The 25,665-nt window shown below is 34.7% G+C and overlaps 1 protein-coding gene across 1 annotated transcript; it reads left to right on the forward strand.

The window, feature by feature from the left end:
• Positions 1-1,005: 1,005 nt before the first annotated feature.
• LOC149416864 (gustatory receptor 5a for trehalose-like) lies at positions 1,006-23,944 on the forward strand. The gene is made up of 12 exons (XM_089641333.1): positions 1,006-1,015; positions 2,496-2,624; positions 3,463-3,611; positions 3,751-3,873; positions 4,318-4,472; positions 7,075-7,237; positions 8,456-8,545; positions 9,585-9,665; positions 22,455-22,609; positions 23,176-23,329; positions 23,630-23,719; positions 23,810-23,944. Exons 1-12 carry the CDS (start codon positions 1,006-1,008, stop codon positions 23,942-23,944), a joined length of 1,434 nt encoding a protein of 477 aa, XP_089497459.1.
• Positions 23,945-25,665: the final 1,721 nt, after the last annotated feature.

Below are 25,665 nucleotides of genomic sequence, written 5' to 3' on the forward strand. Positions count from 1 at the left end.
GTTATCAAATGTTGTCAGTGAGGCTGAGTTTAAAGAAGCGTCTTGGCATTCAATAATAATAATTGATCAGTCAATTAAGAAAGATTTTAATCAAAATGTGTTGTACTCAATTCGTTTTCTCGTTTCGTTTTATATAACTAAATTTATTGACGTTCGAAATTCTAATTTTTTACATAAATTATGTTGTAAATCTGAAAAAAAGTTAAATTTACTTTTAAAAAATTCAAACGCAAAAACTGTGTAGATTCAGTTTGTTAGTTTTCGCTGCTCAATAGAAAGAGTTAATAAGAGTATTACTGATTCATTCTTCAGAATTTTTAGAACAGATTACAATAAAACCGCTTATTCGTAAACCAGCTTTAAAAAAGGTCGCGTGTTAGTTCGCCATAGAGAAATTCATATTTTCCGATCGCAGATAGCCCACTTCATTGAACCTCGGACAACAGTGCCACTCCAACAAACAAACAGTGATTGGCACATTGCCATTGACAGTCCAAACAGAATTGTTGTTGTTTTGCCTAACATTCCAGTTAATATAATATTAATATAACAATATAATGTTAATAACATCCAGTTAAGTTTCGCCCTCAATATAAATAAAGTACTGGAGTGGTGAGCCAGTCAAATTAACTCAGTATTGGGGAGGGTTACAATACTATTAACAGTGTTTACCTAGATATAAAACTGTACAACTTCAAATTCTGGAAACTAACCAAAATATGTTGGTTAATGATACCAACACAGATCTTTACAAATTTCCACATAATGTTTCGGACATAAAATAATGACGAAATTAACTAGACCAGCTGTTGAATGGGCCAAACCAGCAAAGGTGAACCCTTTGGTTCAAAGGTTAGTAGTTTTTGGTTGTTGCATTTAGAAATAAATGTTTTTTTTAATTGTCTTACTTACTCAAGATATGATTTAAGATTCTCGTGTTGTTCGACTTTTGTTGTGCTGAGTCATATTGTTGCACTTTATGGCAAGCCTGCAGTGTCCGTCATCATGACTGTCTGTAGGTTGTAGAAATGTTGGTTCAAGCGGGAGAGGAAGCCCAATACAGCTTAACACCACTGAAGTCAAACATTAAAAAGGTGATCTCTTTTAATACGTTTAAATGTAATAACATTGAAAATTGAGAGACAAGGGTTATTTGAATTTCAGATCCATTCAATTTGTTGATGTCTCCATTCCACCAGTAAAGCAGTTTGTGATATTTGATGGTAAGTTGAAATATATTCATTTGTCATTGGATTTTAAAATAACCAAATAAAAACTGCTTTTGATTTTCAGGAAGCTTCTCTACTAATTTAGAAACGAAGATACTGATTCATAATGTGAGGCATTCAGCAAGGTTGTTCACAAGGCTAAGGAGCCCGAAATCTACTCTTTTTACTCAAGTATAGCGCAGCTGTTGTATGGATTTTTATTTTATTAGAGCTTCATTTTCCAGTTTCCATTACCATTGCCAGTTTCCTCTCCATCTTTGGAGGGGGGTAATGATATCAAGGTAGATAAATCGCATAAACTTCACGTCATCGTTCTATTATCTTCTGTCATTTTCGTTTTCAAACAAGTATAAGAACGAAGAGGACGAACGTCGATGACATCCGTACTTTCGCTGGGACTAGTTTAGGCATTAGAATTTGTTCCTGTTTTCAGAAATATTTCCGGAAAAGAAAGCCAGCTTTGACCCAGAGAGCGACTCTTATTGGGTAGAACAGAACACGTTTCATAGGGCAATTGGTCCATTACTGATTGTAGGACAATGTTTTGGGGTTCTTCCTGTAAGCGGATTGCTGGGTCCCGATGCTTCATATCTCAAGTAAATTGTATATTATTATTTTTCGCATTGCTTTAACAATAATTGTCTCGGTTCAGCTTTGTAATTCTTGAATTAAACAGCACGATAATGTTAATACGTGCGATTATTATCAGTTTAGTGACTTCATATTTTAAATTCTATCTAAGCATCTGATTTCCATTTTCGTTTCAGATTTTCTTGGAAAAATTGGAAAGTTGCATATTCTCTGCTAATAATGACAACTACGGCTATAATGCTGATATTCTGTTTCACTAGGATTATGGTGACTAGTGTTGATATCTATAAAACAAGTAAGCCATATACAATTATACATCATTACTGACGATCATTGTTCTTTGCTTAGGGTCTCAAATTTTATATTACTAAATTATCACCTTTTGTTATAAGACTCGTTTTTATTGGTAATGAATAAAGATTTCGGTCATCAATAATAAACATTTTGATGAAAAGAAGTGGAAAAAAGTTTAAAATTGTTTCAATATTTCAAAATATACATAATTGTTTTCTGAAATATATTAAATTTATTTTAAATAATTGCATGCCGGTGATCATTAACTTTTTTTAATGTACTTAATTTTATTTTTATTTAAATGACCAATTACAAATGAATAGACTTAGACCACGTTGACCAAAAATACTAAGATAAATGCGATTTGTTTTCTTCTAACAGTTGGCCTGATGTTCTATGCCAGCGCTTTTACTTCTTTGGTCCTCTTTCTCCGTCTGGCCCCGCATTGGCCTGCCCTGGGACTGGCCATATCTCAAGAGGAGACGAGACATAATCCCTTCTTCTTGCAAAGTAAAAAAACACGAAGAAAACGCTCTCTGAAAACCAGATTCAATCTTTGCTGTTTCTTTGTCCTCTTTTTTGCTCTTGGTAAGGATGATTTAATTAGAAGAGTTAGTAAGAAAGCTATGATAAAATTTGCTAATAATAAGAGTATATTCAATAATGTAAACAGGAGTGGTGCAATGCAATTCATTCTTTATTTTGAAATGAAAAAAAGAAATCAGACAAATAATATGAATAAAACAAAATAACAATACATAGAGAGGCACAAAAAAATGCAGGAATAGAAGTGAAAAAAGTCAAAGACAAAAATATGTACAAGCAGCCGTTAATTAAGTAGTCAGTGAATAATTTAAATAACCCAAATAAATGTAAAGTATGCTAACTGAAGAACATGATACATTTTTAAGACATCGTAACCTCAAAATACCTTCGTATTACTTCATCAAACAATATAGAGTAGTATTTTTTAATCAATAGTCCTATCATAGCAAAACATCCGTAGCTCTCCTGGGAAAACAGCATATGATAGATATATAATATTTTTTGAATATGTTAACACATTATCTATTAAGACGGTCCAATTTACAAAAATACCATTTCGCAAAATTCAAGTAAGTTATTACGAAAATAGTGCAGCTGGCGCACGGCGGGCAGCTTGGCATTTTACTGCGGAAACTTGCCATTATTTTTACCGAAATCGAGTGTGCAACACATTTATGACCAAATTTAATGATTCAGTAGATAAAATTTTCTAGCATGAAATGAATGAAGTCCAGTTGTGTTTTGAAAGAAATTTTTGTAATGCGTATCCGTAAAATATTGCACGTTTTCCTTTCCTTTCCAGTGGAGCATATATTGAGCATCGTGGCGGGGATTGTACTAGCTCACGACTGTCCAAAAAACGGGTCCATTCTCAACACTTATTTTACTAACGCCTACCCAGAGGTGTTTTACTTTGTATCATTCTCCAGTTACAAAGCAGCGATTATACAGGTACCTTATCCAGTATAAAAGGCGGAAGCATACAATTACAAAAATTACCTATTAACCTAATTGAAACTTAATCAAAATGCAATGCTTCCTGTTACATCATTATGAAATATTCGTATTCATGCCAATGAAATCTTTTCAGCCCATTAATTTTTCGATTACATTCAACTGGAACTTCATAGACCTGTTCATCATAGTGATGAGCATTACTCTCACGGATCGGTTGGAGTTGTTGAGTGACCGTTTGGACGCCGTGGTAGGAAAAGTATGTAAAATACAATGCATGATTATTAAAATACTTTTTCATTAAATATGAAACATGAAATCCTAGAATCTTTAATCTTAATCTCTTAGAACTTAACAATTTTACAATCCTGCGATTTGTAATATTACTTTCTTGCAATGTGCAATCTTACAAACTTATACTTTGGAATCTTAAAACCTTACAATCCTTAAACTTTACTATCTTACAATCTTAAAACTTTCAAAAGTTGCATTCTTACAATCTTACAATTTTACTGTCTTATAATCTTGCAAAATTTAAATCTCTCAATCTTACATGAGTCATAAGTCATAATACATTTTCAACTATTTATAACAAATGGTCGAAAAGTGACTGCGAAAAACTTTCACACGATTATTTTACAAATCGTTGGTCGACGGCCAGGACGAGACAATTAGTTGTTTAATTCATTAATCCCTATTCCAGGATTTACCGCAGCAGTTCTGGAGAGCGTCCCGCGTGGAGTTTTCTAACCTGGCTCAGTTGGTTAGGAAAGTGGATAAGTACATTAATGAGATAGTTCTGCTCTCCTTTGCCAACAATCTCTACTTCATCTGCTTGCAACTGTTCAACAGCCTTAAGTAAGCAACTTTGCACAAATGCTCTGGTTTCGAAAGCTAGAAGTGAAGGGTGATCGAAAGAAACGGGACTAAAAAAAACACTTTTAACTTATTACAAGCGTATGGCCTTTCCAGAGAAATGGTAAACCGTTTCAAAAACGAATTAGGCTTTTCCGGACGCTTATAAATTCTATTCAACTCCAATGTTGAAAAATGATTTTGAATGTTGAAACTTATTTTTTCTCTTTCTTTTGTTTTTAAACAACGTGCATTAGAAGAAAAAAAGAGGTTGTATTCTTATTTCACGCTTGGCTAGCGATTATCTTTCTAATTTGACCATTGATCCCTTAATCTGTGATAATTTATGATATTTCTTGATATTTCAACATTTTCAAGCATTCAAAGCATCCATTTTCATTTTGTAAGCGAAAATTCAAACCCGAACTATTCGCCTGTGAGGTGATAATAATATTAATTAAATAACTTGTACAGCGCTGTTTAAGTGAAAAATCATCTCAAGATGGTCTCATGGATATGTGCATGGTAACTTTTTTTTCATTTTCTAGATTCTTATTTTCCATGAAGTGGTGAATCATTTAAAGTTACGGTTGTTTATACAAATAGAACGGCGTCATTGCTTCTCACAGTTTTTACCTCATATGGGTGTTTAAAATGTTACCTGGCTATTAGAGGCCTTGTGTTTTCTAGGTAGGGAAACAATTCTTACCTAAAAAACCTTACTAAAATTGCTTGTTTTGTATCATCGGGCCATATATTACGTACATGTCTGTTTGTATTGTGTTTTGAGTAGGAAGGAGTCGGCTATGGCCTATTCTTAGGAATTCCTCCGCATTCGCCTGTTGAACTAAGGGAAACCATAGAAAACCGTAATCAGAAGGAAGCGGCCATTTGTGAATATAAAACAGAAACGGCCTTCAGTAACATCAGTATATGATATCCTGCATTATGAGGTGTTTGTGTATTATGCATACTCACAATACTTTATCATTTTTTCATAAAATGATGTAATTGAAAATTCTTTCGTCAAATATCGTATTTCTTCAAATAAGTTGATCTAATTTATTTTTAGCAATACTTTAGAAAAGAAGAACGAGCCTTGTGGAAATTCGGAACGGTGAGGTTTACTCCGTAGCTTTTTGCTAATTATTATTTAAGCTAATATTTAAATAGCAGCCGCTACTTGCTTTGCTGGTATATCAATTTAAATCAGCCAGAAGAAAAAAATATATTGTATTGTACAAGACATGTCGATAATATGCTCATTTTGTAGAGCTCTGTTGGCTATTTGGAATTATTTTACTGTATTTAGATTTCTTCAATAACAATGCATGAAGTATCTCCTGAAAGTTTGCGCTATGAGAGTGAAACAATACCTTCACATGATTTTATACCAAATAAATTGCTAAAAAAAATTTTTGGTGAGCAATTAAATTAAATCATCAAAATGAATCTAGTCGGTAGCTTATTTTGATATTTCATGCAGAAATAAATCAGAACATAAATAAAACCAATCACATCGACTTTTTCACTCGAAAAGTTGGCATAAAACCATAATGACTTACCCACGCTCCAACACACAAGCTTGAAAATAATATCCCTTTTTAAAAAAACTCAGCAATTTACCGTTTATTTCTCCATTTGTCTATGGCTCCAACACAAATATTCTGCGTAATATTATTTTATTGAGCTTGCGCTGGGCTTGCGAGCACACACTGCGCATTACTTGTAAGTACTTGACTCATTCTATTTCTCACTTGGATAAGCGCCTTACATTTAATTACTTGAACAGTTCAGCTGCAAAAAAAAAATTTACTTTGCTTAACTACTCCAATCCGAAACATAGCTGCACGGATCTATTCGGCGGATTGGTCTTACCATGCACACGTGAGTATTTTATTCGCAATTTGTATCTGTTGCTGAACCTGCCCTCTGAGATTTGGGCATTTTTCGCAACTGACTTAAAATTCAGTCCGTTAGTTTTTATCTGCGCCGGGATTTATTTGTTAGCTTTTACTGCTAACTCACTATATGCATCATTCTTTTTATATTTGTTAGAATAATCATTGCTTCTTCCTTCCACAAACAAGGTTTCGTTTTATACAAAACAAGGAAGCTTTCCCGAAAAGCCATATTTCATCTGTAGGACCGCTGACTGCGAATTAGCAAATTTTAGGCAAGCCAATCCGTTTGCGTACATTCAGGCATCTGCACGGACATAATAGGGTGGCTGAGCCGAACCGCGCCGCGAGCCGAACTATTCCTTTCAGCGCTCGGGAGCGGATTTGTCCGCCGAGCATGTTCAGCGAACCGGGCATGTTCAGCGAGCCGACCCAGCGGTAACCTGATGAATTCAACTCTGCAATTTAATCTGCATGGTCTTGTTTGACAACTTTAATTCAGTTTTTTGCAGGAATTGGGGGAGTTTAATCATTATTACTATTTGACTAGCCTTTGAATGTTTGATTACTTCAATTGCTTTGACATCTTAGAACCAGCATATGCATTGCTTTCAAGTCCAGTTTTATAAGCACCGTGCGTAGTTCTACCAGCTTCCAGCTTGCCGCTTGTTTAGGCCGCAACTACGGGTTGGATGTGTCTGCAGGCCGCTGCGGAGGTTCACCCACGTCGTCTACTTCGTGTTCTCCTTCGGCTTCCTGATGACCAGGTCCCTGGTGGTGTCCTTGGGGGCTGCCAGGATCAACAGCGCGGCCAGGAGGCCGGCGACTGTGCTGTATGCGGTGCCACCAGAGTCTTACACTATGGAGGTACGAATACTGTAATAAGGAAACATTTTATAAATCAGAATCAATGAAATTTGACTTCTTTGTTCTTTTTGGTTTCAATGAAAAAATATTTTCAAAAATGATTTATGACACTAAAAACATTGGTTAAAACTAAGGGTTTTGTCATTATTTTACATTTTTCCAAGTCCCATTTAGGCCAATCATTTTTAGTACAGGGAAAATTTTACTTATTATTTTTGAAGTGAAACTTCTTCAGGCGCGTAATGGATTTTCGATGGACGGAGTAAAACCGAGTCAGGATCGACACGAAAATGCGGGTACCCCCACCACCGCTCACCGTTCACTGTCCCTCTCTCACCATATGCGCTTGTTGAGGTGGGGGAGCCGCTCACGAACGTTCTCTCTCTTCTCTTCTTTCCTCTCTCTCAGACACCAGCGAACTGCGCCACGCCAAGCATCAGCTGCTTGGTTAGTATACTGCGTCGTGAGTGTAATACGAGTGAAATACGTAATTGATTGTGGTTCATACGGTTTAACAAAAGAAGTTTCACTTCTGTCTTGCGTAGGCTTGACACACCCACTTTTTTTTTTTATTCGGGAAATTGACAGTTTACATTTATTTCAGTTTGTACATAAGTATTATATAGCCAAAATAAAACCAATTATTGATTTCATTCTTGTGACTTTACCTCTACTGAGACAGCATAGTAAGGAATAAGTAAATTAAATTTGTACTAAAGGAAATTAATTTAAAAAAATTTACAAATAAGATTACAAAAACGAAAAATTTACAAAACAAAAAAAATATCAATACATTTATAGCCATGGAGAGAGGTTGTACAAATAAATCAAAACATAATTGAAATATAAACAATAGAGACATAACATTATTCACAAACCATCAGAGAAATATTATTTTATGGACCTCTTGTATTTGGTTTGCAACTGAAAATATCCACCTTGGATAATACGCTATTGTAATTATTGCATAGTCTGTTCAGGCAATAATTCTGCTTAAATTGAATTTTGCATTAATCCACCCTGAACAGGATACAAGAGCGTGTTGAACGCGCAGGCACATTGAATTGAATCTTACTTATACTTATTCCATGTATTATATCGAAGAGTTTTAATTTTAAGCTATTTTGCATCAGAATATGCATGACAATCATCACCTTCGTTAGTTCTATTTACACAGGCTATTTTAAGATTTTTTCTTTAGCATGTTTCTTTCCCCAGGTGCGGAGATTCTTGGATCAAGTGTCTACGGACGTGGTTGCTCTAACTGGACTCAACTTCTTCTATGTTACTAGAGGACTTATACTTACTGTAAGTTATTATCTTCCGATGGCCTTCTATTTTATTTGCCTACAATTTTCGATATATAAACCATGTAGGTTGATGCCTACAATTGATTCCATTATCATCAAAAAATTATTACGGTAATATAAAGCACGACTATTGGCCATTTTTTGCATGTTTCCCCCATTACAATGATTAAAAATGTTTGCCAAAAAACTGTCGTACATGTTAATGGATTACTACAATTATTCACGTTGACCAAGGCACTTACGACGCATTTATTTCAATTGAACAAATTCGCATTGGTCAGAAGCACACAGGAATATGCTTCGCCTATTTGGAATTGAAAATATAAACTTTCATAACCCATAGATAACATAGAACCTGTTCAAAACAAATTTATAAAATATCATAACTGTAAATTTTATTTTTTTTTCCTCCACTGCTCATCTCACTAGGGAATTCCTGTGTCGAGATGAGCAGCCCTTACAATTATAAGTACATCATAAAACAATTACACATCGAATATGAGGCTCCTAAGGTGACATGACAGAAGCTACGACATGGGCAATCCAATATAATTAATAAACAATAAAAAATAATTTAACAATAACTTTGAATTTACACTTCAAACTTTTCCAACAAAGGCGAGTAGCAACTGATTTAACACACCTACTCGAACATAGAATTTTCACCATTAATATGGACTACCGAACTACTACCCATTATAAATTTTAACATATCTTTGAGACGTGCATGAAATACAGTGCTATTTCACACGCTTAATTGCAAAACAAAAAATGCACCTTCTAATTTCCCAATTAACTGTGATTTTCACGCATTCATCAATATTTGTCTCTACTCTAATATAGACATTTTATCGGATTCACTGCCCAAATTCAAAACTGGCATCATGTCAATAATATTATAAATACTTCAATGCGCAAGTATATACACACACACTCACGCCTACACACACCCATACTCCACACTTCACCTGGTTATTACTGAATACACGCATTAATTGAAATAAAGTAAAAAAAAATAACTCGTCAATTCTTTGCAGATTGCTGGCACCATAGTAACCTACGAGCTGGTGTTGGTGCAATTTAACGCTGGTCCCACCCCTGTTAATGCGAATATCACTGTAAGTGATCGATGCTGAAGTCTAATTTAAGTCCAAGATAGGTTAAAGATCAAGATAAGTTAATGTTCAAGATAAGTTAAAGTTCAAGATAAGTTAAAATTCAAGATAAGTTTAAGTCCAAGATAAATTAAGTCTAGAAAGGTTTTATTCCTTTTATATTAGTGTAAATCCAGTTTGCCGAAGCAAAACATACTACAGTTGTGCACTCTGTAATCCTAACCAGTTTTTGTGTTTTGTTTGCCGTAGCAATTATAACACTTGTGTTACATAAAATACTGTAATTTTGCGTGGAAGTTTTTTCACATAAGTTAAAATGGCATCAATTGTGCTGTGAAATTCGAACTCAAGTCATCCGGCTTCATGTTGGGAGACCTATCTACGACCAGTTCTTGTATTTTTAATAATTTATATAAATACTATACATAGTGGGTACTATAAAGTGAATATTTAGAAATGTGCTTTTACCTTTACATTGTAGATTACCCAGGAAATTAAATAAATTATTCAATAATCTCTTTGAAATCATTTCACAGCCACCTCCTCCATTATGATACCCCCTCCCCACTTCAACAGTTAGTAATGTATTACGTTCACCCGTTTTTTTGTAATGTTAAGTTATTATATTTTGTTGTTCCGAAACCGGTCGGCGTGTTTAAAAAGATTGTGGTTTAAACCAAATAACTTAGTTTCAATTATTTTAATTTATTCAAATTTTACATTTATTAAAATCATCAATTTTATTGAGGAACTAAAGTGTATTGGTATTTCGCTTTGCGAAAACTTTTTTTTTTCAAATATATAGATATTTTTCTTCTGTAAAAATTCGCAAATTTCGACTTCTTTTCAAATAAGGTTGGCTTCTTCACAATTTAACAGGGCTCTCTTATTATTCCATCATGTCTAAGAGTTAATTGAATTTGCATTTAAAGATTATAATAAAATATTGACCCCGACTTTACTTAAAACTGTCACAAGAAAAAAAAGGTTTTGTAGAAATTCCTTTTTGTAAAAAATATCGCTCTTGTACCAATAATATAATTAGTAACCGACGAATAACGAAGTTACGAAAGATGAATGACTAGTTTGTACGGATTCCAGAGCCTCAACCAAGCTAAGAAGCTCCAAGTTTCATTGACACAATAAATCCATCATCTTCAACCTTCCAGCATAATAAAAAGATTTTTTTTTAAAACAAATTTAATTACTCCTAAAAATTATAATTAATAAATGACTACAGCATTATATTTTAGTGGTAGCAAGAAAACAAATATAATTATATCTGTACTGGACACCTACGCCAGTGACATCGACTGTAAAATGTCGGTTTCCTCTCGGGGGTACCTTGGGTAAAGATTTGCAATGAAACAAAACTTCTCGAATGTCGTCGGACAACTGACTGGTTGGGCCAGTTTTTTGCGTATTTATTGGGTTAAAATGCAGTTTCTACACGTGTTAATGTGTAGCAATTATTCTTATATCAAAACAGAAATATTACAATGCGTCATAGCGCCGAGAATTAATTACTAAGGTCCCACAGTTTTGTCAGTAATTCATCCTTGAACTGGCGATACGACACGTGTAATGTGATTTAAAATCTTATCAATATGACTCATCCTGCAAGATAAGCCTCAAAGGATTCGGCATCGTAAAATGTGTGATATCAGAATATTCATTTTCTTAACTATTTAATAATTATTAGGTATATCCATCTGCTGTCCAGTACAATATCTGTATTATTTAGATTTTGCAAACTACCTGCACATAATAAAATAAGCATCTATGTATATAAAAATGCACATGATTGATCGATGTTCTAACTTGAAAGCTAATAGATTGATCACAATCTGTTCCTATTGAACTCCATTCACCGCGCGGACATTAAATGTCAGGTAAAATGTTCGAGTTGTCACTCAAATAAAAACCTGCATTTTCCAATCGCATTTCCTGTTTTCAAATGTCTGATCTTATCCGCTGCCCTTCAAATAAACCACAGTTAATTATCTTCATCGGTTATTTGTGACACTAAGCAAACTTAACTTTCCTAGTGGAATATTCCTACCATTAGCGTTCTGGGCTCCTACACAATTTGACGAAATTCACATTGAATTGTCAGTTCCCACGTCACAAATTTCAAACAAATTTCAGGGAAAATATTTAACAGGAAAGAGTTTCTCTAAGAACTTAAAGTTCTCATCTCATTAATTAAAATGTAGGCTTAAATTTGTAATTCCGTTATTATTGACCCATAATATTCTTGTTTATACATAATTTGGAAATCCGATTAGCATCAAAGTTATTTAAATTACATTTACGTTAATTTTCATGAACCCTGTTCAAGTTTTTCTTGAGTAAAACGAATAACTTTGGATCCTATATTGATTATTTTCTCCCTTACTTATAAACGTGTTTTATATTTTACACAACTTCTTATAAAAAAACATTTATCATACAGTAATGATTGTTTATCAGTTGTGTCATTCAAAACACGTTTATTAGTAAGGCCCTTAGGATAAAACCTATCAACGGAAAAATGAAAGGCGGCCCAAAAAAAGATAATGAATCGTTTGTTAAATCTGAAAATGAAGTATCCACCTTGCGATTGCCGCATGCAAGTCATCTTCTTAAAAGGTAGGTAACGTAGTATGGGTTTTTCATTTATAAATATGTTTTTCTTGGTATTGTAATCTAATATCCGTTTAATAAATTGTCACGTTTCACAAAACCACGGAATTTTTACAGTGCAATGCATAAAAATATTTTTAATAAGATCAGGTCTGTTGAATACAAATAAAATAAGAATATTTTGTAACTTTGCAGAGATAAAACTATGATGACGAAGAACTACATGATACTTGAAGGTAACCAGAAATCATTTACTTTTAATTCACGCTTGACAGATTTTTACTGAATGCTATCTTTCAATAAAACACCAATTTCATTTAAGAAAATTGTAATCGGAACAACAGGGAACAGGATACAACATGTTTTGCAATCCTGTTTGTTTTAAATTTATATTTGTAACATTTTTTTTGCAATACATACACAACCAACTATTAGACACATAAAAGTTTATAAAGTTTGGAGGTACTATTGATATATTTACTCCATTTAGTCCATTTATCGATATATACCTGTACTTGATTCCATGTACGTTTAATACAGGAACAAATGAAAAAGATTTGTCTTGTATGTGGTATTTTTCTAGTTTCTATTTTATATTATGTTACATTTTCAACTAATATTGCTTTATCAGTTTAACGTTTTTTAATGCTATAAAATGTTTGTGTATTTTTTTCGATAGCTCACTAGATGTATTTTGTTAGTAAAAATAAATAATCAAAGCTCAACGTTTCAGAAAGGATTTCTACAAACCAAGGACCAGCCCACGGAGCTATTGCTGATAGAGATTTAATGGAAGACACCTTCTACCGAGCCATCGGACCTCTGTTGACCTGCGTGCAATTTTTTGGTCTTATGCCGATGACTGGTATTTTGGGGAAGAATCCATTGGATTTAAAGTACGAATGCAAAATTTCGCTTCTCTTTATTCTATCCTCTCAATAATCTTTTCTCTGGGAGTTTCTCATTCAGTTCTTCGTTTCTCTTGTTATCATCATTCCACGTAGCTCAAGCATTACGTTAAAACATATCATAATTTATTTTATAATACATAATGACGAAATGCCAAAATATAATGATTTTTATGAACACGCGTTGCTACATCGCGATAATACTTTTTTTTACTAAAAGGTTTTCAGGAAACCTATCAATTCATCCGTTAAGGACCTGCAATCCCGTTTTTAACCGGATGACGAATAATTTGAAGATATTCTTAATAAATAGGCAATATTTTAAGTTTTCTCCGTACAACCCTCATATTGCAGAGGCGTGCATTCAATACAGGCACTAAGGCACTGCCTACCTTGCCGTACTCAGAAAAATATAAATTTATGAAATTATTTCAAGAAATCACTATATATACACTTTTAAAAAACGTGTCAAAATCAACAGTATGCAAAGAGGGGGCGGCGATGGCGGCAGCCTACAGGTTACATTGCAATGGCCAATGGAGAGGAGAGTTGCCCAGAAACAGTCACACGGAGATAGGAATAAGACTGAGGGCAATTAGTCCGATGGCTGGGATGAAGCAGGACGGCAATCAAGCCGAATACTTCTTCGGACAGCTGTTTAAAGTGACGTACCCCACAAGGGAGGAATGGGACACGGTCCCAGGTCCAAACTCCAAACAGGAACTAATCTGGTTCACAGACGGGTCCAAGATGGAGGAAGGAACAGGGGCCGGAGTCTGTCTACAGGGATCTAAGAGGGAACTCAGTATACCTCTATGAATGCACTGCACTGTGTTTCAAGCTGAGATGAAAGCCATCTTAGCCTGCGCACAGGAGCATATGAGTATCGGGTACAGAAATAAGAACATAAACATATGTTCGGATAGCCAGGCGGCCTTAATGGCACTGGAAAGTAACCGATGCGACTCCATACTGGTGATGGAATGCAGGACTATCCTAATAGAACTGGCGACCATCAATAAAGTAACCCTGCTCTGGGTACCAGGACATAAAGGTATTGAGGGCAACGAGCGGGCTGACGAACTAGCAAGGAAAGGGGCGAAAGCACCACTTATGGGATCTGAGCCGGCCGTAGGAGTAGCAGCTTGCCACACCAAACTACATATCAAGAGGTGGGTCAAATCCCAACACTGGAAGGAATGGAAGAAGGCACCCGGAATGAGGCAATCTAAAGTACTCATAAACGGACCGGACCCTAACCGAACCAGGCAACTACTCGATATGGACAGAAACTCACTGAGGGAACTGGTAGGACTATTAACGGGACACTGCCATCTCAGGAGACACATGCAGTTGTTGGGAGTGGAAAACACCAACATCTGTAGGAAATGTGAAGAGGAGGAAGAGACTCCAATTCACCTATGGTGCCAATGTCCCGCTCTGCTGGGAATAAGGCTCAGATACCTGGGAAGACACAGTGTGGAACCAGAAGACATCGCCACATATCCAATGACAGCCCTGGTGAACTTCATAAAAGGGACCGGGTTACTGGCAAGGGAATGAGGTAAAATGGGAGATAGTACAATGGGCCTATGGCCTAAGTGCTCGCGGGGAACGTAAGTAAACCGCCTCCGACTATAAAAAAAAAAAAAAAAAGTATGCAAAATGAAGTACATCTCATATTCGAATTTTGACTGTATCCTACACAAAAAATATAAGTGTGTGTAATCGCATTCAAGGGAAGACTCGTTTGCGTCAGTGTCGAAAAATAAAAATAAAAGAATTAATCAGTTACATCTATTTTATAACATTAACTCCACACTGGAGGCACTGAGAAAAATATTTTTCTTCAAGGCCTCGGTCATCTCTGGGGATGCTGTGTGGAGGGTCTTTTGAGGAGAGGAAGTTGTGCATATGGGTTGAGAGGCCCATATTATAGGAGGGAGGAAACACAGAGGCCGGCAAATCGTTCCATAGCTATTGAACTCAAGAACGAGTCGCAGAAGCGACCCGTTAAGTGTTTCCCGATTATTCACCGGTGCCAAAGGGATCAATGACGCTTGTTCCTCGGAGCATCTTTCATTGTAATACTGGTCGAAAAAGGACAGCTATTAACACAATTATTAATTAGTACAACGAAAAAAAAAAAAGTTTATATCTTTCATGTAATTATGCGGTTCACAAATTTGGATATTTGATTTGACAAATAGGTAATCCCAGCCAATATCATGCCAATATCGCAATAGCGCACTTGAAGTGAAATGTCACAGTTTTGCACTTTTTATTGCGGGCACAATGCACCACTAACTAACACAATCACCAGGAACAGGATTATATGAAGATGAATGAAGGACTCGCCGAACGTCACAGCGGTGCTGCCAAGGTCTGTTATCTATGTGAGGATATTTTGTCAGTGCTTAATTAGCAGCAGACACGTACCTGAACGGATGACGAACCTCGTGCTAGAACTGTCGGTGGACGCGGTGAACACTCTCGCTGCATCAGCTGGTCCAGTCTCTTCACCACCTAGAATTCTTGCTGAAGAGTCTCCATCTTCTATTTTAGTGTCACCTGTTCCTATACTTCATTTTACTTAACTTAACTTCACTCTATTTTTGTAATATTTATATTTTCTGTAATACCTGCTTCGTGTCACTTGTTCCTGAACTTCGTTTTACTTAACTTAATTTCACTTAATTTTTGTAATATTTATAATTTTTGTAATACCTGCATCAACTGTAAAGCGCCACTGAGGTGATATCTCACAAAATCGGCGCTATACAATTGTCCAATAAATAAATAAATTTTGACAAAAATTAATAAACGGTGGAATTTTATTTTAATACTAGCTGTTCTCCACCACGATGCTGTGGCTCAGTCTGTCTGTGCAAATAGAGAAACAACACTTTTTACTGCGCTCCAAATGAAATCAATAGTCTCAAGATCCGTATAACTGAATGTCTAGAAGCAATAACTCGTTGGATGTCTTCAAACAAGCTGAAGCTCAATCCATCTTAGACTGAGTTTCTTTGGGTAGCCACAAAAAAACGTCAACATTTCATAGACAATTCACCTATTACTATTTCCGGCAGCGATATCATCCCAAAAACAACAGTCAAACTTCTCGGTGTCAATTTAGATTCAGACTTTTCGTTTAAAAGTCAAATAAATAGGACTGTAAGCACCGGTTTTTTTCACCTAAGACAACTCAAGTCTGTCCGAAGAAACCTTCCTTCAGAAGCAACAAAACTACTTATCTCGATTACTGCAACGGCATTTAGGTCAGCCTTCCAAAATATCAAATTGACAAACTTCAATCAGTGTTTAATGCAGTAGCACGGCTCATAACCGGGGTTTCAAAATATTCGCACATTTCAGAACACCTTCGTAACCTTCACTGGCTCAAGTGCCCTGAAAGAATCCAGTACAAACTGTGCTGGATGGTGTTTAAATCCATCAATGAAATGGCCCCACCCTACATCTCTGAACTATGCTTCCCGGAAAACACTGGTCTGAGGCAGTCAACGCTTAGATCAGAAACATCAGCAGCTGTAGGCAGACTGATAGAACCTATGCGCAAGCCAAATACTAAGTTTGGTGATCGCGCTTTCGGAGTATCTGGGCCGAAGGCTTGGAATAAACTCCCTCCGGAACTAAGATCCATAACAAGTCCAACAGAATTCAGGTCTAAACTAAAAACTTACCTTTTTAAGCTTTCGTACCCTTAAATTAAATATACCAATCCTAAGAGAAAGTCCAGTTATATTCAATTTTCAATTAAGTCCTAAATCCTGTATCTAAATTTCACCAATAAACAATTAGATAATGTTAATTTAGTGTTAATCTCACGTGACCTGCCAGGTAAGTATTGTACTGTATATTTTCTCCATAAATAGTTAAGTAATAACACTGTAGAAATGTATTTTAAGTTTGTACAGCGCCCTTGAGGTGTTTTTGCACAAAAACGGCGCTGTAAAAGTCATCCAAGTATTATTATTATTATTAACAGCGCGACATCACAGCACAGATGACATCTTTACACAAAAACACACGCGTACTAAAATTCAAAGTTGTGTCAAAATTTCAAAGCAATCGATGAAGAACTTTCGGAGATTTAAGATTTTGAACAAACGAACATTTACATTTTTATTTACATACCTACATGTATTTTTTTAATGAAAAACCTTAACAATTTTTGCTATCAGTTATCACTGCAGATATGTTTTCAGGTTCTCGTGGTATTCTTGGCGCATGGTCTACAATTTTGTGATCATGTTCTTCCTTGGAGCTATGAGCTGTGCTGGTTTTTATAATTTCTTACGGACGGGTGTCAGTTTTATGAATTTTGGTGAGTATAATTTATATTTTATTTAGTGAACGGATATTAACTGTATTCGTTTAAATTACAAGTCTTTCAAGTTTCAAGATATAAAAAGTTTTTCATCAGCCTTTTCCAACATGGTGCTCAGCGCGGAGCATTTTACCTACACGTAATAACGTTGATGATACTTCAACAGGAGGCGTAGTATTTTACGTCAGTGCTTTTCTAACACACATCGCATTTCTGCGCCTCGCCCCAAACTGGCCTAGGCTGAGCATCGCCATCGCCAAGGGAGAAGTCAAGAGAAATCATCAGACCAAAAGTCAAACCCTCTGCTTCAGATTTGGACTTTACAGTTTTCTCATACTGTTCCTTGCATTAGGTATGTTGCTTTTTTTTAGAGATTTCATTTTTACACCTTATGCTTTTCCACATAATATATGTTAATTAGATTAGTATATTTTAGCATTGGAAATTTATTTTTAAATAATATAAACATAATAGATTAATAATGCCTATACAAAGTAACATTTAATTTTCACAATTATGTTTCTATATAAAGCTATGCTTGTGTATATGAGAGTATCTTATTACACTGTATGTGTTTTTGTGAAGGGAAAGGTACCATAAAATATGGACTCCGAGACGATATTTCAATTTGGAAGGCGGATTTGGGTAGCGCTGCCCTGGGAACCATTTTGTTAGAAAACCAACCCCTCTGCCATACCCAAGTGGTTTGCTAATTTTGGTGATTTAGCATGAGTGCTCGATTTCATCGGGTGAGGTGTGTTCACCAGTTGCACGGCATGCCAGATCGAGAGAGCCTGGTTCGGGGACAGTGGCGGCTGGTCGCATAGTGCGTTCGTGTGCAGCACTATCTAAATTGTAATGGCTAAAATTAATTTATAATATCTTACTGAAGACTATAAAATCTATAAAAATCATTTTAAAATATTACTTACAAATACAATGCAATGAATATTGTCAGGGAGAGTGATTTTAATCTCTCCAAGTATAAAGTATGGCCGCTGCGCGGCGCTCGAATCTGCCGTGTGCAGAGATTTGCAAACGGACGAAAATACGTTTTTGTATGTATTTTTTAAAACACTGCGAGCGCGTCAATCTAGCCATTTGTACCAGGGATTAGCTGATTCTCGTGTGACACACGCAGCCGACATAACCCGATCATTGCCGAAGATTACCGATTGATGAACCTTGACCCGAGGTTACACGAATACATCCGAAGTTCGTCGAACTTCATCGATAGTGGACAATAGATCACAGATTAGATAGTTGATTTATGTCACAGATCAGCTAGCGTCGTTATCGCGAGCCGTGACGTAATTATTGTCATTGTTTTGGTATTGATTTATCGAGTAATTTGATCAAGCTAAATACTGAACTTAATCCTTTTAATTTGTAACTTTATAAGAAATAAAAATGAGTGTAATCAGTGTCGAATATATAAGAAATAATAACAGTTTGTTTGAAAATAAATTATTAATTATAATATTAATTGAAAAATGCATTCAGACAGTTCGTGATTCCATAGACCGAACAGGTGAGCCCAAAGCAAAAAGAAATAAAACGGTGAACTATGCAACTTGCATAGAAGTATGTGATATTATCTTACAACAGATCAAAGACAGATTCGAGTTTACCAACCATTTATTAGCATCAAAATTATTTGATTGTGAACACTTTACTCAATATGTATAAAGAAAACTTTCCTCAAAGTGATTTCAATGAAACAGTGAACACGTACATCTTTTTAGATAAATTTAAATTGATAAATGTGCTATATATGGGAGAGATGATTTCTCTAACGCCGATGGTGCAGTGGCAATCTTGCAACTTTTTTATAAAAATAATTTAGTCGAGTCGTTTTCGGAGTGTGTGAAGCTTTTAAAAATAATATGTACATGTACATATTATTTTTAAAAGCTTCACACACTCCGAAAAGGACTATACTTATGACATCTGTGGAAAGCGAAAGGTGTTTTTCTACCCTAAAACGAATTAAATAATTCTTGCAAAAAACGATGAGTCAAGACCGTTTGAATGCTTCATCTGTACCTACTTAGTATTGAAAAATAATTTTTGCAAACAATCCCAAATTTCACTTCAAAAGTTTTTGCTCTTCACAAACAACGTAGAATAGACCTTATCTACAAATAAGGTAGGTGGAATAAATATTTTTACCCATCTTTTTGTCATATTGTTTTTATTTTGGATTGTCAGTGAACCACCACCTTTTTAGGGCAGCGGCCGCCACTGTTCGGGGAGATCCTTTGACCTCTCCTATGCGCCGCAGTGGGAGGGATATGTTCATATGTCCGTCACTCCTCGACAAACTGATCCCTTGATTCCTACCCAACCCTCATACCTTTTACTACTACTTTATATACAAAAAACTTATTTAAGGACTTAATATAAAATCCCTATACATCAAACACTTATCCTCCTACTACAAATTCAAATATCCGAAAAAAATATTTTTAAATCAACCTATAACACAAGATATTCCAACTATATTATTCCAGCAACAAGAACTTTAATGGCACAGTCACAATTTAATTTTCTTGCTCCTAAAATCTTCAACAATTTACCAATAGAAACAAAGTCAATTGCCAAATACGACAGTTTTAGGAAGGCGCTTGGGGACTTTTTGATGAGTGATTGTGATAGTGTCGGTAACCTGCTTTTCGTACTCAGATAAAGGTTATATATTGTTTACATGCGTGAGGAAGAAGATTCATGAATGTAAGTATATGTATGTGTGTGAATGTATGTATATGTATATGCATATATGCATGTATGTACGTATATATGTGCGTGTGTATGTGTATGTATGTATTTACATATGTGTACTACTTCATATATTTGTGTTTATTTTATAGAAAACTTTGGCAATTTTGTCAGTTATTGAAAACATTTTTTATGAATTTTCAAAATTTCTTTATAATTCTACCAAAATATGTTCACACTAGACCTAAATTCAAACTAACTATTCTTCCAATGGTCACTATGAAATAGGCAGCTGCCTAGTATGGTGCTCTTAATGTATCTTCTGTAAATAAATGTATTAATCCATGTAACATGTACTTATAAATAAATAAATAAAAATTTGGTAATGTGAGCCTCACTGGGTGCTTTACCCGTGCTGAGGTCCCCATTTTACAATTTATGTTTATAAATAAGATGGACTATTGAAATTAATGTTAATTATATTAAGCGAATTTAAATGAAATATTAAGAAATAAAACCGACTGGTTGGTGGCTTAGTTGACATCGCGTTTGGGTCCCACCCAAGCGTAGTGTGTTCAATTCCTCGGCTGGCTAAGTCCTCCATCAAAACACAAGCAACATCTTCCGCTTACTTTAGTGGTAGTAGGTTATAAAAGTAAGCAACTAATATGTATGTAATTATTTGTCCGGTTGTGTATAATGTGTAACATCATTGTTAAGTGGCGTTATAGACATTACATTATTGTTAAGTGGCGCTTGTAATATTAGATTGTTAATGTTAATTTTAGTTATAAGTTACTACATATGTAAATATATATTTTATTAAGATAGTAGTTATAGGCCTTAGTCGTAAGTCTCTAGATATAAGTCTCAGGCGTAAGTCACTAGTTTTAAATCAGTAGTTTTAGTGTTAACTATTTAATGAATATATTTGTACAGCGCCCTTGAGGTGATTTCTCGCGAAAATGGTGCTATATAAATTAGCCGAATATCTTGTGTTATAGATATTTGTGATGTCTTTGTCCAAAGCTTCTGTTGATGTCTGTCTATTGATGTTAGTTTGTGTTTGTTGAAATTCAGTTCTTTGGTCAAAAACGTACTTCAGTACTGTCAAAAACGTACTTCGACTACCATAATACGGGCGTGTGTCTAGTGTGGTAGTCGAAAAGCATGTAAAAACTGTACACATTAATATTTCATGAATAAAGAAAAAAAAAAAAAAAAAAAAAAAAAAAAAAAGTACTGTTTATATGTATATTTTTCATATGTCTATTCAACAGAGACGTACATTCTGTATGGTTCCAATCTCTGACGTTCATTTTACCCCTGAAAAATTTGAATCGATCACTCACTCAATATACAAACTTATAATTAGAATATTGTTATATGTAATATCAATTCTATTTTGCAGTTGAACATTTCTTGAGTATTACCTCTGGCGTTTCGGTGGTTTACAAGTGTGATCTAGACATTCCACTTGATTACAAATTCTACAGGAGTTCGTTTCCACAAATCTTTTCTTACACGGATTATGCCTTGTGGAAAGCGATCATTTTGCAAGTGAGATATTTCGTTTGATATCACTACTACCGAGAATCTCTTGTTGTCCTCCATTCCCATTCTAGTTTTGCGGAGATTTTTATAGTATTATAAAATTTGGTTTAAATCTCCAGATGACTTAAGAAGAAAAATATCCACGTAGAACTTTACCTGTGCAACTCACTATGGGTAACGAACTGATATTTTTCGGGTACCATAGTATACTGAACCTTCGTTTCGAAACTGTTTCATAAACGAAAGAGGGCATAAATATTAAGTTTGAGTTTCAACTTTCAGGTCACGAACGTGGTTGCGACTTTTCATTGGAGCCTAAAGGATCTCTTCATCATATTGATAAGCGTTGGATTAGCTAAGCGGTTTGAACATCTCAATGAATCCTTAAATGTCACTCTGGGGAAGGTGATACATACAAATATTATATTGATATAATGAAATCATATTAAATCACTTAAGATCTGTTGTAACTAATCTTGGAAAAAATGGCACAATCTGGGTTCGGCATTGGTTGCTCCTCTTTCCCCGTATTCCCCGGACATGATGAGATTTTTTTTGTCGAATAGGCTTGTTATCTGAATCAAGTGTATTTCTTAAAGAAGTGTTCAAATATAACGTCTTCATGTGTTTTTACAGCAATTACCAGAGCAATTTTGGAAGATAGCTAGAAATGAATATGCACACTTGGCCAGACTAGTAGCAAAAGTGGATAATTCAATCAATGAAATAACTATGGTCTCTTTCGCTAACAATCTCTACAGTATCTGCCTGCAACTCTTCAATAGTTTTAAGTAAGAACCACCTTAAATACTATAAATATTAAACACAGATTTAATTGTAATATCGGAATACATTGTATTCTTAAGTAAGCGTTTTTAGATATGATTTTGTTATCGATCTATTCATTAGGTCCTCTTAAAAAACTAACATGAAATCGATTACTTTTAGTACAACTCATTTGGAAAAGACTTCACAGATACCTTGCTGGAAACAGGCAGACAGGTTTGTTATTTACGCAATTACTTTTTCCTTATTATCAGTACATTGGTCAAACACCATAGCGATCTGATGTGTAATGTTTATGGGAATCTTAAATATCTTGCACGGAATGCATAAGTAATCAAAAAGTATTCTCGCGCGCAAACAAAAGAATTTATTTGAACGTGACCTTTTAGCAACCAAGAAGAGGAAATTTTCAAGAATTAAACTAATTGAGTGGAGTGAAGATAAATAGAAGGCGACAAGCGTGCGTTCTATCTGTTGAGATGGATACGACTTTTCTGCTTGGTGCTAAAAAAGACGTGATGCATTCAATTTGTTTTTATTATTAATGGCTCTTTTGCATGTTCTGTTGAAGTGGTCTCTCCACGGCCGTCTACTTCGTATTCTCCTTCAGTTTTCTGATAACTCGGTTCCTAGCCGTTGCTCTTTCGGCCTCCAGGATCTACTCCGCTTCAAGAGGACCCTTGAAAGCCTTGTACAGCGTCCCTTCTGAATCTTACTGCACTGAGGTAAGATACCATATTTTATAAAGAAAAAAATAGTTAGTAACGCGTTCATCTAAGTATTGAAAGTAATATTGTACAAAATCATTAAAAACTAAGCCCTAAACCCCCAAAAAACATTTTGCTACGGGCAAACTACTCTCAGAGCAAACTACCTTCTCAGCTGGGAGGTTTGCCTTACACTCGCGCTTTTTTTTTTATCAAATTTGCAAGGATTACTGCTTTGCGTTTCTATTACCATTTCACAAAACTACAAAAGCGATGATTCCTTAATGATTTCTGAATGTTTTATCCATTTTCCGAAAGGTTCGACGATTTCTAGACCACGTCACATCAGATACAATCGCTCTAACTGGGCTTAACTTCTTCTATATTACAAGAGGACTTATACTTACGGTTAGTAAAAAATCAAAACAATTTGATTTGTAAATTGCTCAACAAACGAATCGTTTTTTAAGTACAAATGAGTCTCTATTATTATTTCAGATTACTGGTACGGTGGTGACCTATGAGCTGGTGCTGGTGCAGTTCAACAGTCCCATTCCATCAGTGTCTGCTAACATCACTCTTAACGACACCTGCGGAATACTTCCCATCATCAACAGTACCCTAACAGCTTAAAGAGTATACATTTTTTAAACAATCTCTGCGCTGTAAAAATGTGCTCCAAATTTTTCTTGCACAAGCTCTTACGACAAACATTTAAACCCCATTTATATGTAGAAATGATATTACAGCACTTTACCGCTTCACGATAAACACTGGTTTTCTTAATCTGATTATGCTTAGCATTAATAATACTTACTGTCACAAATAATGAGTGAATTATATTTATCAGTAAACAAATCTGTGTGTCTTTTACTCTTTTTAACCCGTAAAGATGGTAAAGGAGAAATAAATCAAATATTTTTGAAAACAGTAATAATTAATAAATTAAAGTTTTTCAAAATCTATAGGAAATCTTTTAATATGTAAAACCTTATCAAAAAAATTGTTTTTTCAGCTGAACCATTCCAAGCGGGGTGCTGAACTGCTAACGTCACAGACTCGATATTAAAAAAATGACAAAAATCCTGAAATAACTTGAATGCTTTACCGTTAGCACTGACAATTAATTTAGTTATACCAAAGTTAGACAACAATTTTTAATTTCAACGCTTTGATTGTACAAACTGAATGAATATTTTACTCGGTTTAAAGATGAAATTAAATCTTCAATTCTAAGAAGCAGATATTTTAAAAATTCCAACATAGGATTTGACTTATTCTCAAAATCCGTATAGATTCTATTCGTACTCACAACAAAAATCAGACAGGCCATATCACTTATTGCAACTTTTTTCTATGATATCCTCATTTATTAAATTCCACCTTAACGCGTAAACTATATGAAATCGACCTTGTATTAATAAACTTTGGTCTAAAATCCAACCTAACCTCAATTTTCGCTTTATTTTTTTTTAATCTGCCCGTTTTATTCCAAAAAATATCTTAAAATTTTAATTTTAAATCACTCTGAATATTATTTTTGTGTTCCTTTCTTCAAGAGGTTAAATCGATATCAAAATGATTTAAGAAATTTCTACCTACGATGCTAGGAACTAACGTTTTCAATAACAATTATTTCCGTATCTATACACATATTTTCAAATGCGACATTAAAAATAACTTTAACTAAAACATTTAAAGGTTTTCTGTCATAACCTGACAAATTATTTACCCACAGATTGGTGGGCAAAATTTTTCAGATAGATTTTGTAAGGAATTGCATTTACACTCGCTCCAGTATCGATATTAACACGTAACATAATTTTATCTACAGATAAATTAAAAAATATATTTGATCCTCTAATACTCTCTCCGTTATCTACTGAATCGAATTTAAGCGATTTTTAACCAACGACATACTGTCTTTACTTTTATGCGTAATTTGATTCCTATAAGCCACCTAACTTTTATATAAATTACAGTGTCATTTCCTATGGCAACCGTCGCTTTGCAAGTGTTTATTTACCACATTTACCACACACGTAACATGGTTTAGAAACATTAAATTTATTTGATGATTTACTTCTCGACTCACTATGATAACGCCGTTTTCTTTCCCAAGTTCGACTGTCGTTTCTGGTTTTGCGTACCTCCTTATTGTAAATATATTTAAATTAGAACTATCTCCTAGAACGTGTTCCCATGTAGAAGCTAAATTTATACAATATACAAAAGAATTATTTGAAGCCTCCATAAATAATTTATGCTGCATTTTCTTATTATTCAAACCGGTCGCAAATATGTTTAGACAAGATTCTAATCTTTGTTCTAAGTTGCATAATAAACTATATTTT

This window comes from Hesperophylax consimilis, chromosome 16 (assembly GCF_061612785.1).
Source record: "Hesperophylax consimilis isolate HC1 chromosome 16, BYU_Hcon_1.0, whole genome shotgun sequence".
In the NCBI taxonomy this organism is placed as follows: Eukaryota; Metazoa; Arthropoda; class Insecta; order Trichoptera; family Limnephilidae; genus Hesperophylax; species Hesperophylax consimilis.

What these genes read in the sequence shown, in the direction of transcription:
- LOC149416864 (XM_089641333.1), top strand. An exon ending in CTGAATCTTACTGCACTGAG is followed by an intron (nt 23,330 to 23,629) that starts GTAAGATACCAT and finishes ATTTTCCGAAAG; the next exon opens with GTTCGACGATTTCTAGACCA. An exon ending in CAAGAGGACTTATACTTACG is followed by an intron (nt 23,720 to 23,809) that starts GTTAGTAAAAAA and finishes TTATTATTTCAG; the next exon opens with ATTACTGGTACGGTGGTGAC.